The sequence below is a fragment of the Ovis aries genome, chromosome 11, assembly GCF_016772045.2.
Source record: "Ovis aries strain OAR_USU_Benz2616 breed Rambouillet chromosome 11, ARS-UI_Ramb_v3.0, whole genome shotgun sequence".
Lineage (NCBI taxonomy): Eukaryota > Metazoa > Chordata > Mammalia > Artiodactyla > Bovidae > Ovis > Ovis aries.
In genome coordinates this window covers 12,029,757-12,046,957 of record NC_056064.1, presented here as the reverse complement: position 1 = coordinate 12,046,957, position 17,201 = coordinate 12,029,757, and the positions used below count along the sequence as shown (strand labels likewise).

Below are 17,201 nucleotides of genomic sequence, written 5' to 3'. Positions count from 1 at the left end.
ACTGTCCATCAGTAGCCACTTGAACAATTCCACAGCCATTCCTTGCTGATTAGAAGGCTTACCAGGCGTAAAACCCTTCTATAGTGGGAAGATGACCTGGAGTTTATCCTCTTCTAGCACTCTTTCCCTGGTTAGGATAAATGTGGAATGTAACTGTGTTACACTGCTCCTTGTAGAAGGATCCTCCAGTGGAACTGCAGGTGGATAGGAAAGATTTCTGTGGACCTCAGATTTCCCTTGGAAAGCAGGGACCTGAGATTTCCCTTGGAAAGCAGGGATCTTGGCTGCCCTGTGTACATGCAGCTGGACTTGTGTGGGGACCGGGAAGTCAGGGGCTCTTGAGACACAGATTCCTGTGGCCTACGAAGCTCATTTGTGGCTGGAAATTGGCTCCTGGATTTCTGTAAGGATCACTGCCGAAGGTGGCACTGCTGGAGCTGCAGTTCTGGCGGACTGGTTCCTGTCCTGCATCCTGCAGAGTCAGGTGAACCTGGTTTCATGCTCTAGTTTATTAGGTCCTGTAAGTGTGAAGGTCAGCGTGCATCTGAGACCACTACTGGTAGTTATGTAAAGTGAGCTTTGCAATCATATTTATTGAGCTGGCCAAAAAAAATAGTTCTTTCAGGTTTTCCCATGTGATGATATGGCAGAACCTGAACGAACTTTATGGCTCGCCCAAATTTGGGCCTTTTCTGGGTGTCCTTAAATACCAATACCATACTTTTTTTTTTTTTTAATTGAGGCTTTTTTAATAAATTTTAATATTGGTAGGCCTGATTCCTCTCATTAGTCTGGTAAAAAATCTTTTTCTTTACGAAATTTTAAATTATGTATTTGTATTTAACTTTATTTTTTGAGTTTATGGTTTTTGTGTTGTTACTTAAAATACCATCTGGACAGCTGGAGGAACTCTTTGCCATTTGAGAGCAGGTGTCTTTTTGCACAAATTGAGCTGTTTTGTTATAAGTTATTTCCTCCTTTCCTTCTGTCCTCACCCTAGGCAACTGGCCAGTGCTCTGTTTTCCCAGCCTTCTGTTGCTTCTCTGTCAGCCCCTGCATATCAGGCTGATACTTTTGTATGCCTTTTAATCACACAGGACAATGGCAGGAAGTGCAAGAGAAACAGCATATTCTACAGCATTGCTTTGGGTTTTGATACTGGATGTAAAACTTACAGCCAGTGCTCTTATTTGGTCATCTGTTCCTCTGTCGGTGTTTATGCTCAGAGACCATAATAACTTTGAATATTACGTGTCAAGAGAGCTCCCAGGAGTGTTATATTGAAAGCAATGTGGGTAGCTACTGTAATTACTTTCTGTTAAGCCTTACTTTGGGGCTTCCCTGGTGGCTCAGTGGTAAAGAACGTGCCTACAATGCAGGAGCCACAGGTTTGATCCCTGGGTCTGGAAGATCCCCTGGAGGAGGGCATGGCGACCTACTTCAGTATTCTAGCCTGGAGAATCCCATGGACAGAGGAGCCTGGAGGGCTACAGTCCATAGGGTTTCAGAGTTGGACACGACTGCAGCGACTGAGCATGGCACACGCGCAGGCCTGACTTTTTAGGGAGCAGGATTAGGAAAGAGCTACAGGGTGTAAGCTGTTAGGAAGGCAGAATGCTGGTGTCTCTTTTCCCGCAACTCTTGTGTCCCATAGTTTCTTGTGAATGGTGTTTTGGTTGGATATTAGCAAAGATTTGGACAGCAACAAACACTTTGTCTCTCTCTCCCTCTCTTTCTTTTTTTGGTCACGCCACACAGCCTGGGGGATCTTAGATCCCCACCAGGGATAGAACCCAGGCTCCCTCCTTTGGAAGAGCAGAGTCTGAACCACTGGACTGCCAGGGGAAGTCCATGAATGGTAGATGTAGTCTTTACTGTTTGCTTTTTGAGGGTCAGCTTTGAAGAAAGCATAAAATAAAAAGTAACCTCCTCCCAACTCAGCCCTCCATCTCCCCAGGGGCTTCCGTCTGGGCGCGGTGCCCCAGCCCCAGCCCCAGCCCCATCTGCCTGGGCAGGGGACCGAGCCCCTAGCAGCAGGGCCATAGGGATCAGCGCTTCTGTCTCTAGGACCGACCCGCTCGCTTTGTGGGGGCCGCAGCAAGTCCCTAGTCTCCTGGGCTGCTCAGGAAGCCTCTTCCCAACTGGAGGGTGAGGTCCCCAAGCAGACCCAGCCGGCCTAGGCCAGGCCCCCAGACCCCAGGCCTCTGGCTTCAGCCCTCCAGCCTCAGCTCCCTAGTAAGTGCCCGCTGTGTCCCCGTTCGCACCCCAGGCCCCAACGACGCAGACCTGGGGTGGGAGACAGACCCTCCTGATGAAAGGCTCGCCACTGCCCAGCGCTTAGACGTGCCAGCCAGGTATGGCGGGCCCCAGTAGGCTTCTGCCTCCTGAGGCCTGCTGGGCACCCCTTCCCCGGTGCTGCCTGCCTGCCTCTCCCAGGGAGCCTCAGTCCCCGAGTTGGCCCGGGATGCTGCCAGGGCAGTCCAGCCGGTGCCGCCCGCTCCTGCTGCATCGCCCGGGGCGGGGGGGGGGGGTGTCCGCCCCCACCTCTGCCCTAGGACTGAGCTGGCCTGTTCTCCTCGCCCGGGGAGGTGGCTCGAGGAGGCGGCTTGAGGAGGCGCCTGCCTTTGCTGCCTCCGAGGCGGAATACTCACCTGGATCACTTACCTGACCACGGCGGGCCTGCCCCAATAAAAGCAATTCCAACCTCAAAAAAAAAAAAAAAGATAACCTCCTTTGCTGATGCTTACTAAGACCTGGAACAGTGTTTCTTTCAGTACTACAAATTAATTCTCAAAAGGGAGAGTAAATGAGCAACTCTCTTGATATTTCTCTTCTGTGTTAACATCGACCAAAATATCTACCGTGTTCTTGTTTCATTCCCCTCCTGTTCTGTCTGGTTATTGTAGCCCCATGTGGCTGTTTGACCTTAAATATGAATTAATTAAAGTTAAATTAAAAATTGAGTTCCTCATTTGCCCTAGCCACATTGACAGAGCTCAGTAGCTGGGCATGGCTGGTGGCTGCTACATGTTAGAATGTGCGGAGGGAGCATTGCCATCACTGCTGCAAGTCTGGTGAGACCGCGCTGCTTAAGGCGCCTGGCCTGCCCTTGTCTCATGAGGCTTGTTTTCTACTTTAGAAGGATGGTTGCGGTTGTTCTCTTTCTGCTATATTCATGTTTTTCTGGACTTGGAGATTTTTTTCTCATTTATCTATATTTATGCCTTTGTTTCTGCTGGAACTTTTATTCCATTTGTTGTTTCTTCTCTAGTATCTTCATTCCTTTGAAGTTAGAGCAGAAGCAGAAGAGCCTAGATAGAGGTGAGCTGGCTGGCCGCTGCTGATGTCCACAGCATTTCTTAGCGACATTCCTGTGGAGATGGTCACCACTGTCTGTTCCATTTTCTGCTTTGTGTGTCTGGAACCGGTTTAGTTTCTGAGTTCATTAAGTTTAGGGGGACAGAGTCATGCTGCTCACAGTCAGCATAGTAAACTATTGAGACTCACGTGTATATCAGGATGTCATAGTGCTCATTAATAAGGAGAAGAGTAACTGACAGGAGGACCGCAGGTGATTGTCAGTTGACCTGCCATAGATGAAATGAATTTCAGACTGTAATCAGAGGGTTTCAGTGCACGCCTGGGACCTGAGTGTGAAGACTGAATTTGGTAACTTGAATGTCACCTATCACTGAGAGTCAGGAATCCAGTCTTGTGCGTGTATCTATCTGGCAGGTAACCCTGATATCAGGCAGGCTAATATTGGTTTCTTGGAAATGCTCTTTCCGCTCTTCCCCTCAACTTTTTTAAACCTTCCAGGGAAACATTTTTCTTTTATTTATTTATTTTTTAATTCCAGGCAGATTATAGTTAAATTGATTTAAGGGCCAGTTTCCCATTTCAGTCATTCGGGCATAGGTTGAGAGACCATCTCTACTGTGTTTTTAGTATTATGCTTTTTGCTGAAATATTTGACCATATTTCAATGTTAGGCACCCTGGAGTGTACTAACTACTCTGTGTATTAATTACAGATTTTTCTTGTTCCTACACCAAATTTCTAGGAGGGTTTTCTTGTTCTCTAACTCCCAGATCTCTCTCTCTACAGCTGATCTGTTTCCAAGGTCTAGTCTCACATTTCTAAGTACAGAAATATCTAAATGCATAGGTATTTCTAGTGAGGCATTTCTTGTTAATTCCTCAGATCAAAAATACTAAAGCGGAAGTTCTGTTTTCAGTGCCCTTAAATCCTTCAAAAACTATACAACCTTTTCGACTTCTTTTATGTATTCCCTCTTCTTTTATAACCCCTTCTTCCTCCCCTCAGTTTTCTCAGTTATCAAATTATCTTGCTTTTGTATACATGCTACCTACTCATTTCTGTTCCTCTGCGCTCCCTAAATAATCTCCAAATTCTCATCTTAATTTACCCTATTTTGTCTTTGCCTTATGAACAGGAACTTTGATTTATGCACGTGTCTAAAGCAGATGAATCATTATTTTGTATTTTGTATTGTGATAATACAATCTGATTGTAACAGTTATTTAACGTGGAACTACTTGAGTTGATATATTGTGATCACTTAGTGTATTTCTGTGAACTCTTATCTTTCAGCGTGATGAACAAGTCTGGGGTGAACCGTGTGGTTTGGAAACGGCCTCGGCTCACTCACAATGGACCTGTGAGGAGGAGCACAGTCATTGACCAGATTCCCTTCCTGGCAGTAGCCAGAGCACTTGGTAAGTAGGACTTCTGTTTGGTGAAACCATGTTGGATGTTCTGCAGCGTATGGTGGTAAAATAAAAGACAAGACTGAGAATTAAACCCTCATTTGGCACATGCTGAGTGTGTAAATAGATACTGTAGTAAATGATTGAAAACCTAATTGAGAGGAGGATTATCAGTGCCGTTTGCTCTTTGATCCTGAGTTATGTTCAATGTTCTGATAGTTTCCATTTATTCCTAAGGAAGTAAATGTATGCGTAGGCTTGATGTTAGCCTTAAAACTATTTCTAAATGTCCTTTCCTACTTAGCCCTTCAAATTTCTCTTCAGAGCCTTCAAAGCTCTTTTTTCTTTTTCATTAGCTAGCAAAGTAAATTGTGACAAAATTAACATACTTATTTTCTGTTCTGTTTTCTTTTGGAAGGAAGGCTAGAGGATTGTAACTATAGAAATATCTTACTTTGGATGTACTAGTGAAGTTTTCTTCTAAAGAAAATTTCTCTTAGAAAACACCATTTTTTTCCTTCTTTCCTTCTTCCTCTAAAGATACTTGAGCACTAACTTGGTACCAGGTACTGTATTAGGGTTTGGAGTGATGATACAGATACACTCTGCCCTCAGGGAGGAAGAATAAATAGTTGGGGAGATGGGTGATAAAGAAGTAAACCTGTTCTGAACCTAGTATAATATTGCAGGTCAATTATATTTCAGTTTTTTTAAAAGGTAAGCTTGTACATTGTAAAAGGTAAGCGTGTACATTGTAAAAGGTAGCTTGTACACTGTACTGTAAACAGTGAGAGACTGTTTTTTTGGGCTCCAAAATCACTACAGATGGTGATTGCAGCCATAAAATTAAAAGATGCTTGCTCCATGGAAGAAAAGCTATGACCAACCTGGACAGCATATTAAAAGCAGAGACATTACTTTGCCAACAAAGGTTTGTCTAGTCAAAGCTATGGTTTTTCCAGTGGTCATGTAGGGATGTGAGAGTTGGACTATAAAGAAAGCTGAACGCCGAAGAATCGATGCTCTTGAACTGTGGTGTTGGAGAAGACTCTTGAGAGTCCCTAGGACTGCAAGGAGCTCAAACCAGGCAACCCTAAAGGAAATCAGGCCTGAATATTCATTGGAAGGACTGATGCTGAAGCTGAAAATGCAATACCTTGGCCACCAAATGTGAAGAACTGGCTCATTGGAAAAGACACTGATGCTGGGAAAGACTGAAGGTGGGAGGAGAAGGGAACGACAGAGGATGAGATGGTTGGATGGCATCACCAGCTCGATGGACAAGAGTTTGAGTAAACTCCGGGAGTTGCTGCAGTCCATGGGGTCGCAAAGAGTTGGACATGACTGAGCGACTGAACTGAACTGAACTGATTTGTAAATGAAATAATTACAGACTAGGAAATATGAAAGAAAGAAATCACAGGGGTCCTGTGATAAAGAATAATTTAGAAGGGAAAATCTATCTTAGGTAGTGTGATGGAAATGCTCCTTTTAGGAAGTGTTATTTTAGCTGAGATGTGATGGCTAAGAATCAGGTTTTGTGAAGAGCCTGTTGAAGAATATTCTAGGCATGGATCCTGAATTGGGAAAGAGCTTGGCATGTTCTAGGAATTATCAAAAGTTGGGAGTTAATTGAGGCAAATGTAAACATCAGATATTTTTGTTCTAGACTAAGGTTACTGGGAAACATTGAAGGATATTAAGCTAAAGAGTAATGTTACCTCATTTGCATTTTTTAAAGGATCATGCTACTGTTGCTTGTTCATCTTTGGTATTTGATCAAGTGCACGTAGTCCCAACCTTCATGGACCTATAATCTAATGGGGAGAATTGATAATAAGCAAACAAATGAGAAAATTCTTTTAAAAAGCATCAAAAAGGAATTAAGCAATATGATATGCCAGTAGTTGATGGGAGGGATAGGTGGTGGCCAGGAGAAGAGGTACTTTGGAGAGGATGATTAAGGAAGATTCTTTAAAAAAGTGGCCTTTGAATAAGACCTGAAGGAGGGAAAGGGGCCAAGTCCAAGCAAAGGCAGAACACTTGCAGCGGCCGTCAGGCCACTGGTGGACGTTGGACTTGGGAGGAGCGGTGGTGGGGGTTGTTCAGCACATATTCTTTTTCCTACTGAATAATGTCCTGACTCCCTTTTGGGAAACTGTATCTCCCCTACTCTGTGCAGTCTTAGTTTAGACATTCCTGTTTAGAGTCCTTTAGTAAAATATAAATGGTCAGGCATATGACCCCAGCTGGATCAGTTAGATTCCCTGTTCCATGATTTTGAATTGTGAATCCAGTAAGGATCAAAATTAAAAGCCAAGAAACCTGGTTGGTATGAATACGTCCAGGTGATAATTGACCTCCTTTGGCAGTGCTCATTGATGTGATTGGATTTTCCTGCTTAGTTGTTTGGAAGTACCCTGACCTAAGTTAACCTGAACTGGAAATTGTCATTTGTATGCAAAGAACCCTAACGCTGGAAGGAAAGGGCTCCTTGTCTTTAGTGAGAGAGAGAGGGTAGAGATTTAAAATGAGGGTGAAGGTGAGGACGCTTGCCTGATGAGAAGGGTGGTACAGACTAAGGAAAGAACTGTGATGAAGACATTATGGGTGGTAGGCAAGGACTAAATCCTGCAAGGCTTTTTAGAGCATGAGAAGGAATTTTATTTTAAATGATTTTGGGAAGGGATTGAAGAGGAGGAGAGGAAATAAACCCCGGTGATTAAGAGGTAGACTCGAGCCGCAGTTCCTAGGTCTCCAATCCCAGTGTTGTCATTTACTGTACAGACTTGGGGGAAAATTACTTAATATATTGTGACAGTATTTTCAGCTGTAAAGTGGGGCCTGCTTCATACTGTTGTGGGTATTGGGTAACTTGACACATGCAAAGTGCTTAATATAGTGCCTGGTACATAGTAAATGCTCTGTAAATGTTAGTTGTTGTTACTGTTGTTGTTTACTAAAGTAGGGCAATGACATGATCGAGTTTGTTTTTAAAGGCTCATACTGGCTAAAATTACAGGGTAATAACATTGGAGGCCAGGGTGCCATTTTGGGGGCCTGTAGCAGTTTCTAAGCACCTATTTTAAAGATTTTTGTCTTAGTTACCCAGGCCATTCACTCATAGTATATATGTGATATAATTGACCCTTCAACTGTTAGCAAGGAAAAAAGAGGGGGGAAAGTGATAGTCAGCTTTTCTTTACTTTTCAGGTAGATGGCAAATTTCAAGTTAACTATTGCCATTTGTAGCATTAGTGAGCTCCCGAGGGCATGGGAGGCAAGGAATTAATATTCCTGAAGAATGGAGAGGAGTTTCATGGGGAACTCAACATGGTCTGAGGGCAAGGTCTTTCTCCAGGTTCAAAAGTAAGGTGAACTTCAGTTTAGAAAAGCAGATGCCAGTTTATCTGGAGTATGTGAGTGTGTATGTACCTTGCTTTTCACGTAAGCCTTGAAACCCTTATGTGACTTCAGAGAGGAAAAGAAGGAGCAGGTGAAGGAGCAGCAGAAAGAGCAGAAAAACCAACTGGTGTTCCTGTTTCTAACATTGCTGGTCTGTTCAGGTACAGTGCTGGAGTAATTCAGATAAATAATTCAGCACACATGAGTATCTTCCGTAATCTTTACTTTATGTTTTTAAGGACACGTTGTTGCATTATTAGACAGTCCATGAGTTAAAATCTGTCTCCATGAAGCTTTCAGACAGGTCAGTGTGTTTAGTTTTTTGCATAATGACAGTCATTTTCCTGTTCAGAATTGGCTAGCATGTTTCTCTAGGCTAATTTCAGACCTTCCATTAGTCTTGTCCTATCCCTCTGGATATTTCCCCCAATAAACGTGATTCCAGAATTAAGAACACTGCAAGATGTGGTCTCATCAGTTTGAAGTACAGTGGAAATATGTAGTTCCTGCTCCCTGAGCATTGTACTTGTAATAATGGAGTTTTAGAATTATAACTGTCATTAGCTTTTAGTAATCTTTTCACGTTAGTTGGCTTATTAAGCTCAGATCTCTAAATATTTCTCTTGTGAATTGCTACTAAGTCAGGTTTCTCTATTACATACTGTGTTGGCTTTTATTGGGATGGTGTTAGGGTGGGGAAATGGCAGAAAGTGAAGAGGAACTAAAGAGCCTCTTGAGGATGAAGGAGGGGAGTGAAAAAGCTGGCTTAAAATTAAATATTAAAAAAACTAAGATCGTGTCATCCGGCTTCATGGCAGATAGAGGGGGGACGGTAAAGTAGTGACAGATTTCCTTTTCTTGGGCTGTAAGATCACTGTGGATGGTGACTGCAGCTGTGAGATAGAAGATGATTGCTTCTTGGCAGGAAAGCTATGACAAAGCTAGGCAGTGTGTTGAAAAGCAGAGACATCATTTTGCCGAGAAAGGTTCATATGGTCAAGACTATGGTCTTCCCAGTGGTCACATACGGTTGTGAGAGCTGGACCGTAAAGAAGGCAGAATGCCAAAGAGTTGATGCCTTCAAACTGTGGTGCTCGAGGACTCCTGAAAGTCCCTTGGATAGTCAGGAGATCAAATTAGTCAACCTTAAGGGAAATTAATCCTGAATATTCGTTGAGGAGACTGATGCTAAAGCTGAAGCTCCAGTATTTTGGTTATCTGATGTGAATAGCTGACTCATTGGAAAAGTCCCTGATGCTGGGAAAGATTGAGGGCAGAAGGAAAAGGGGGTATCAGAGGATGAGATTGCTGGATGGCATCACCGATGCAATGGACATGAAATTGGGCAAACTTTGGGAGATGGTGAGGGACAGAGCAGCCTGGCTTTCTGCAGTCCATAGGGTCACAAAGAGTCGGACATGACTGGGCATGACTGTGTGGCTCAGCCAAGGGTGTAGGGGGCGGGGAGCTTCCAAGTACTGAATGTTTCAAAACTGAGCATGCAAAAATGAGAGCAACAGGTGAAAATTCTCAAAAAGAAAAAAGGTGTGATGAACTATAAAAGAGAGAACAACAAGGGTGGGAAGGTGGAGGCTGAATAATAGATGGGCTTTTTTGCAGGATATATTAATCAATACAAAATTAATAGATGAGTGTGTAGTTGAAGAGATCTTTAGTGATGTGATTTTTTTCCCCTTAGCTTAGTTTCAACATTAACTATCTAGAGAAAGAAATAATGTGTGTAGTTCTCGATTTTGTGTATTATGCATATTCAGAAGTATGTAAGCAACAGAATATTATTAGCATTGCTTAAATACTTTTAGTTGCCAGAGAGGAAAAATAGTAATTAGAGAGTAGAGAAATCAGGCAACACATTGAATGATGAAAATTACCGTCACTAATGAGTACATTGTATGCCTTCAGATGTGTGATACACACTTCCCCTAGGTAGTACCCTGGTCAAGAATGCATGGCTGCAATCTAGATGAAGGAGGCTAAAGAAATGTTCTAAGTAAGTGCTATTCCGGCTCCTCAACTGGATCCTATAAAGGATATTATTAGGCCATCTAACAATTCAGAATATGAATGGTAGGTAGTATATTAGGTACATGTTATATTAATATAAATTTATGAAGTTGATAACTGCAGTGTCCTTATTCTTAGAAAACACACTTTGAAGTATTTAGGGATAAAAGACTATTATTTAAAACACTTTTGTTGCAAGGTTACATGCACAGAATCTTTATACATATGTAGATCGAAAGCAAGCAAATGGGGCAAGATGTCAGCAATAATGAATCTGAGTAAAGATGGGGGTTCTTTGATATGTTTTGATTTTTATCACTTTATACATTTGAAATGATCTCCAGATGAGATTTTTTTTTTTTAGTAGGCTGGCTGTAATAATATGAAATTCAAGAAAAGTAAATAAAAAGTGCTAGGTTTAAGTTCATAATATGCTTTGGGAGATTATCTGCTTTCGTAGCATTTCATTTGAGAGAGAACTAGGGTTTTTTGTTTTGCTGTCTCTTTTGCTGATTGCTAATGAGCATGAGATAATTCTGCAGTGTTACGTGCATGCGTACTCAGTCGCTTGGTCATGTCCAGTTCTTTGCAACTCCATAGACTAGCCTGCCAGGCTCCTCTGTCCATGGGATTTTCCAGGCAGGAATCCGGAGTAGGTTTCCTTCTACTGCCATTTCTTTCCCCAAGCTATCTTCCTGACCCAGGGATCGAACCTATGTCTCCTGCATTGGCCGGAGGATTCTTTACCACTGAGCCACCTTGGAAACCCCTAGGTGTAGTTTAGCCATAATAAATTAATATAGTCTTAGAATGCAGTAATACAGTAGACTGTCCTACTAATCAGTTAAGAAACTGCCTTTCCAGATTAGTCAGTTGACCAAGTCTGTGTAGGTGGGATTTTGCGTACAGCTTTGTTCAACTTACAAGTATAAGTTTGGACCTTCCCTAGTGGTCCTGTGATTGAGAATCTGCCTTTCATTTCAGGGGACACAGGTTCAGTCTCTGGTCAGGGAACGAATCCCTCATGCTGTAGGGCAACTAAGCCTGCAAGTGTGAATAAGACCTGACGCAGCCATAAATAAACATTTTCCCCACTCTTTCCACTGGGTGCTGCTGCCACTCTCCTAAACTTAAACAGGATAATTGGGCAGAGTATAACCTGGAATCAAAATACTGAGGACACCTATAGCTGGGTTAGTATTTGTGAAGTTTTGTCATCTAGAAGAGAAATTAACCTGATTTTAAAAAGGTGTTGAGAGCTTCCTGGTGGCCTAGCGGTTAGGATTCTGGGCTTTCACTGCCATGGCCTGGGTTCAGTCCCTGGTTGGGGAACTGACATCCCATAAGCTGTGTGGCTCAGCCAAGGGTGTAGGGGGCGGGGAGCTTCCAAGTACTGAATGTTTCAAAAAACTGAGCATGCAAAAAAGAGCAACAGGTGAAAATTCTCAGAAAAAAGGTGTGATGAACTATGAAAGAGAGAACCATATTTTAGCTCAGTAAGACAGAATTATTACAGATGATAAAAAATAATAACATTATTTTGTGAACTGTAGTGAGCCTTTCCTTCACTAAAAGTGCTTGGGTGGTTGACAGAGATGTCTACATTGGCTCGGAAGCTAGAGAATATACAACTGGGTTTCTTACAGTTCTGAGAGTGCATGGTAATGTTAAAATAGTTGATCCTTGGTTAGCTTTCCATTGTATTTAAAATAGCTTTTCCAACTAGCTGTTTTTTCACCGTGCATTATTTTTAGATTTATCCATGTTTTTGTATGATTCTAGTTCATGCATTAACTGCTGTACATTCAGTTCCAATATGAACCTATAGTTTTTCCCTCTGTGCCCTGATTGGTGGACATTTAGGTTATATGCACACATTTGCTATTACCAAAAATGCTGCAATAAATACCTCCTTGTGTACATCTATGAGATTTATTTAAGGCACATAACTAGAAATGGAATTGCTGGGTTACATTACATTACTCACCAACTTTTAAAGTACCATGACACACAAATAATAAGATAATATTTTAGAATAAAGAGGGAAGGCTACTCAAGGCTGGGGGCAACTGACCTAGAGGTTCTAGCCACTCAGGACCTACCCTGTTGACCCACGGTCACACTTAGACCATCCATGGCATATCACTTGGAAAGCACAGTCCAAGATGTATAAAGACATGTATATCTTTAGCATTATTATGTTATGCCAAGTTTCTCCCCCCAAGTGATTATACCAGGCTATTAAAATCTCACTGTATTAAGAATCTATTGCTGTCTTAACAGAATATTCCCAAACCTAACAGTTCAAAACATTTATCATCTCCCATGGTTTCTGTGGCTTAGGAACTTGGGAATGGCTTAACTAGGTGGTTTTGGCTCAAGGGTCTCTCGAGTGGTTGCAGTCAAACTGTCAAGTATGACTTTGTTCTGAAAGCTTGAATGGGGTGGGGCATTCACTTCTAGGACGATGTACTCACATGGCTGTTGCCAGGAGGCTTCCATTCCTTGCCCAGTGGGCTTCTCTGTAGGGCTGTTTGCTGTGTCTTCATGCTGTGGAGCGAGTAGAGCCGCCTTCTTGGAGTGAGTGATCTGAGAGAGAACAGGGAAGCAGCCTCGATGTGCTTTTATGATCTAGTATCATAAATAAGTGACATCTCATCACCTCCTCCGTATTTTTTTTTTTTTTGGTTAGCAGTGAGTCACTCAGTCTGCCCTTAAGTGGAGGGGGATTAAGCTCTACTTCTTAAGAAGTATCAGTATGTGCAAATATTCTAGAACTGCACAGAGTCCCCGCTTCTTCATGATTGTTTATTCATTCACCAAGTATTTATTAAATGCCTGCTATGTTACACGTACTGCTCTAGGTTTTGAGGATTTGGCAGTGAATGAAACAGGTGAAGATTTCTTGACCCATGGATCGTACTTTATAGTAGGGGCAAACATGATAAACTAAAATAAATAAGTAGAATATATATTGTGGTATGCAGTGAAAAGTGCTGCCGTGAAAAATAAAGCAGGAAACATTGTGGGAGGCGGGAGTCATAATTTTAAATGGAATGGTCAGAGGAGGTGTGAAGAGATGATGCTGGAGTGCAGAGGTGAGGGCCTGGGGGTGACTGGGGCATGAGGATTCAGGCAGAAGGAGCAACAATCCTCAGTGTCCTTTTCATAATTTTTTTTTTTAAACTGAGGAACTTGAAAGGAAGAGTTGCCATTAACTGATGGAGCAAAGACCAGAGCGCATTAGTAGGGGCCAGAGCGCATTAGTAGGGGCCGGTCAGGAGTTCAGTTTCAGACAAGTTACATTCAAGGTGCTTATCAGATATTGAAGCAGTGATATCCATTTGGCTTCTGGTTATGAGAATCAGCTAGTAAGAGCTAGGCTAAAGACATCAGTTTGTGGCTGAATCAAGGGATTGAGTGTAGGTAGAAAAGGGGAGGGGAAGAAATGGAAAGGTCCAGTGACTGAGCCCTGAGATACTCTGTTAAGAGGTAGGGGCATGAATGGAGGAACGGGGTAAGACAAGACAGAAAGAGCCACAAGTAAAATAGAAGATAGTTCGGGAGGGTGTCCTAAAAACTAAGAGAATAAAGTATTTCAAGAAGGTGAGTATTTCCTTATATATGTCAGTTACACCTCAATTAAAAAAAAAAGGTATTTAAATAGTGTTGAAAGCTCAGGTAAAGCAAAGATCTGAGAGGTGATGTGAAAGTCATTGGTGACCTTGACAAAGTGGCTTTTGGTTGGATAGTGAGACCACAGTTGTGACTGGGGTTGGTTCAAGAAAGAGCGAGAAGAGGAAATTTTGATATAACAAGTTTTAGACACTCTTCCTAGGAATTTGGGAAGGAGAGATGGGGCTCTAGCTGGAGTCAAAACCCAGGAGAGGGTTTGCTACTGTTGTTTTAAAAAGGGAAGAAATAATCACAGTTTATGGGAAAGATCCACTCAACCAGTGCAAAACACCATGTAGGAGATAAAATACAATTGTTACAGTAATGTCCTGTGGCAACTGCATTAACATAATTTTGTAAACAAATGTATGGAGATAAATGGATCTTTTCGTATAAAAAGACGTATGGGAGAGATGATATTGTTTCAGTAATGAAAAACATCAGTTCTGATTTTTCTCTTGATTTTATTTTTCTATCCCATATTTTCACCTCAGATACCTTCATTGAGATTTAACTGACATATAGTACTATATATTAAGTTTAAGGTATACAGCATTAAAAAGATAATATCCTTTAGATTTGAATATTTAAGCTAAAAGAAATGCTTTGTTAAAGTTTAACTTGTTGCGTGGTAATTCTTACTGGCCCGTAGTAAAATTAAATTATGGTATTTAGCACCATTCTTATGGTTAATAGTCATTTTTCTTCTAGCTTTTTGGGAGAGAAGTTTGCTTATCAAAATTTGTACTGTTGATGATCAAAATTACTTGAGGGCAGATGTAGCAAAGGTGCCTCCTAGTGTCTCCCTGATGGAATTGCATGTGAGTCTTATAAATCATTGATTCATTGTACAGATATTTGAGTGCAGACACCCTGATGCTGGGAAAGACTGAGGACAGGAGTAGAAGGGGGCAACAGAGGATGAGATGGTTGGATAGTGTCACCGACTCAATGGACATGAGTTTGAGAAAACTGTAGAAGATTGTGAAGGACAGGGGAGCCTGGTGTGCTGCAGTCCATGGGGTTGCAAAGAGTCAGACCTGACTTAGCAACTGAAAAACGATAGTGCCAAACACAGGTCTTTGCCCTCAAGGAAGCTTATGGTTTAGAGAAGGGGACAGGCGTTCATCAAGTGATCACAAAAAGAAGTAAGAAATGACAGCTCTTAAGTATTTGTATGTCTGTTAAAGAGAACTTTAAATAGGAGTATTTTACCTAACTGGAAAGCCACTGAAGTGATGTTTGAACTGAGCTTTGAAGAATTACAAAAGCTAATAGGGGAAGGAAATGTGTTCTTGGCATAAGAACTGCATTTGTGAACAGCTCTGTGATAGGAGGAGGCCTGGCGGACATAAGGGGCTCTGAGTAGGGTGTGTGGAACATAGATAGGTATGAGAGTAAGAGGCGTTGATCAAGTGAGAAAAGACTGCATTTTCCTAGGCTGTGGTTAGGAGTTACGTAAGAGTAAACTATTGCAGAATTAGGGAAGCAACTAGGGTGTGTGTGTGTGTGAATTATGGCAAAAGACCTATAACAAAATCTACCATTTTAATCATTTTAAGAATTCAGTTCAGTTGGAGTATATTCAGTTCAGTTCAGTTGCTCAGTCATGTCCGACTCTTTGGGACCCCATGAATTGCAGCACGCCAGGCCTCCCTGTCCATCACCAACTTCCAGAGTTCACTCAAACTCACGTCCATCGAGTCAGTGATGCCATCCAGCCATCTCATCCTCTGTTGTCCCCTTTTCCTCCTTCCCTCAATCTCTCCCAGCATTAGAGTTTTTTCCAGTGAGTCAACTCTTCGCATGAGGTGCCCAAAGTACTGGAGTTTCAGCTTTAGCATCATTCCTTCCAAAAGAACACCCAGGGCTGATATCCTTTAGAATGGACTGGTTGGATCTCCTTTCAGTCCAAGGGACTCTCAAGAGTCTTCTCCAGCACCACAGTTCAAAAGCATCAATTCTTCAGCACTCAGCTTTCTTCACCGTCCAACTCTTGCATCCATACATGACCACTGGAAAACTATAGCCTTGACTAGACGGACCTAAGTACATTTAAATTGTTGTGCAGCCACCACCACCATCTGCCTTAAATCTGTGTTTTAAAGAGATGATTTTGGTTGAGTTTTGAGGATGGATTAGGTGAGACAAAAGTTGCTGAGAACCTCTTCGTGGGAAGCCACTCAAGGAGTGAGTGTGAGGAGGTGATGCTGAAATTCCCTAGGGATAAGGGCTACTAGGTGTCCTGCACCCTGCTGGCCACAGTGTGTCTCAGGAGTGAGCAGAGAACACACTGAACCCCAGAAGAAAGGCCTTGTTCTCATCTGGTATCATTCCAGTGTCCCTAGTGAGAGCAAAAGGGAAATGGCCATTGAACAGGCAACCAGCAGCATCTGCCATGATGTATCCCTCCCTTCAGTATGTAGAGGAAGAACATTCTGTGCCCATTTAATGGTGTACAAACCCTAGACCAATGATAAAAACACTTAGCTCAATTCTGATTCCTACTCATTTGGTCTCAGGTAAAGCCATGGGAAATAATGGAAACAGTGAGAGACTTTATTTTGGGGGGCTCTAAAATCACTGCAGATGGTCACTGCAGCCATAAAATTAAAACATGCTTGCTTCTTGGAAAAAAAGCTATGACCAACCTAGGCAGCGTATTAAAAAGCAGAGACATTACTTTGCCAACAAAAGTCTGTCTAGTCAAAGCTATGGTTTTTCTAGTAGTCATGTATGGATGTGAGAGTTGGACTATAAAGAAAGCTGAGCGCAGAAGTGGAGTTGGAGAAGACTCTTGAAGGACCCTTGGACTTCAAGGAGATCTAACCAGTCCATCCTAAAGGAAATCAGTCCTGAATATTCATTGGAAGGACTGATGATGAAGCTGAAACTCCAATACTTTGGCCACCTGCTGCGACGAGCTGACTCATTGGAAAAGACCCTGATGCTGGAAAAGATTGAAGGCAGGAGGAGAAGGGGGAGACAGAGGATGCGATGGTTGGATGGCATCACCGACTCGATGGACGTGCGTTTGAGTAAGCTTCAGGAGTTGATGATGGACAGGGAAGCCTGGCGTGCTGCAGTCCATGGGGTCGCAAAGAGTCAGACACGACTGAACGACTGACCCGAACTGAAAGCCATGTAGAAGACTTCTCTGGTGGCTCAGTGTAAAGAGTCTACCTGAAGTGCAGGAGACTCCCTAAGTCCATACTGAAACAAAAAGATTATAAAGAAGTAGAAGAATGGAAAGCTTTTCTTTACACAAGATAATTAGGGGCCTCCCTGGTGGTCCCGTGGTTAAGAATCCACCTGCCAGTGCAGGGGACACAGGTCCAATCCCTGGTCCAGGAAGATTCAGCATGT

At 42.5% G+C, this 17,201-nt stretch overlaps 1 protein-coding gene across 2 annotated transcripts in view; it reads left to right on the top strand.

The window, feature by feature from the left end:
* Positions 1 to 17,201, top strand: part of PPM1D (protein phosphatase, Mg2+/Mn2+ dependent 1D) — a 59,811-nt gene that overhangs the window by 23,856 nt on the left and 18,754 nt on the right. For both annotated transcript variants that reach the window (XM_042255352.2, XM_042255351.2), the window contains exon 3: positions 4,615 to 4,739. In XM_042255352.2, the coding sequence (XP_042111286.1) occupies positions 4,615 to 4,739 (125 nt within the window). The remainder of the gene's footprint in view (positions 1 to 4,614; positions 4,740 to 17,201) is intronic.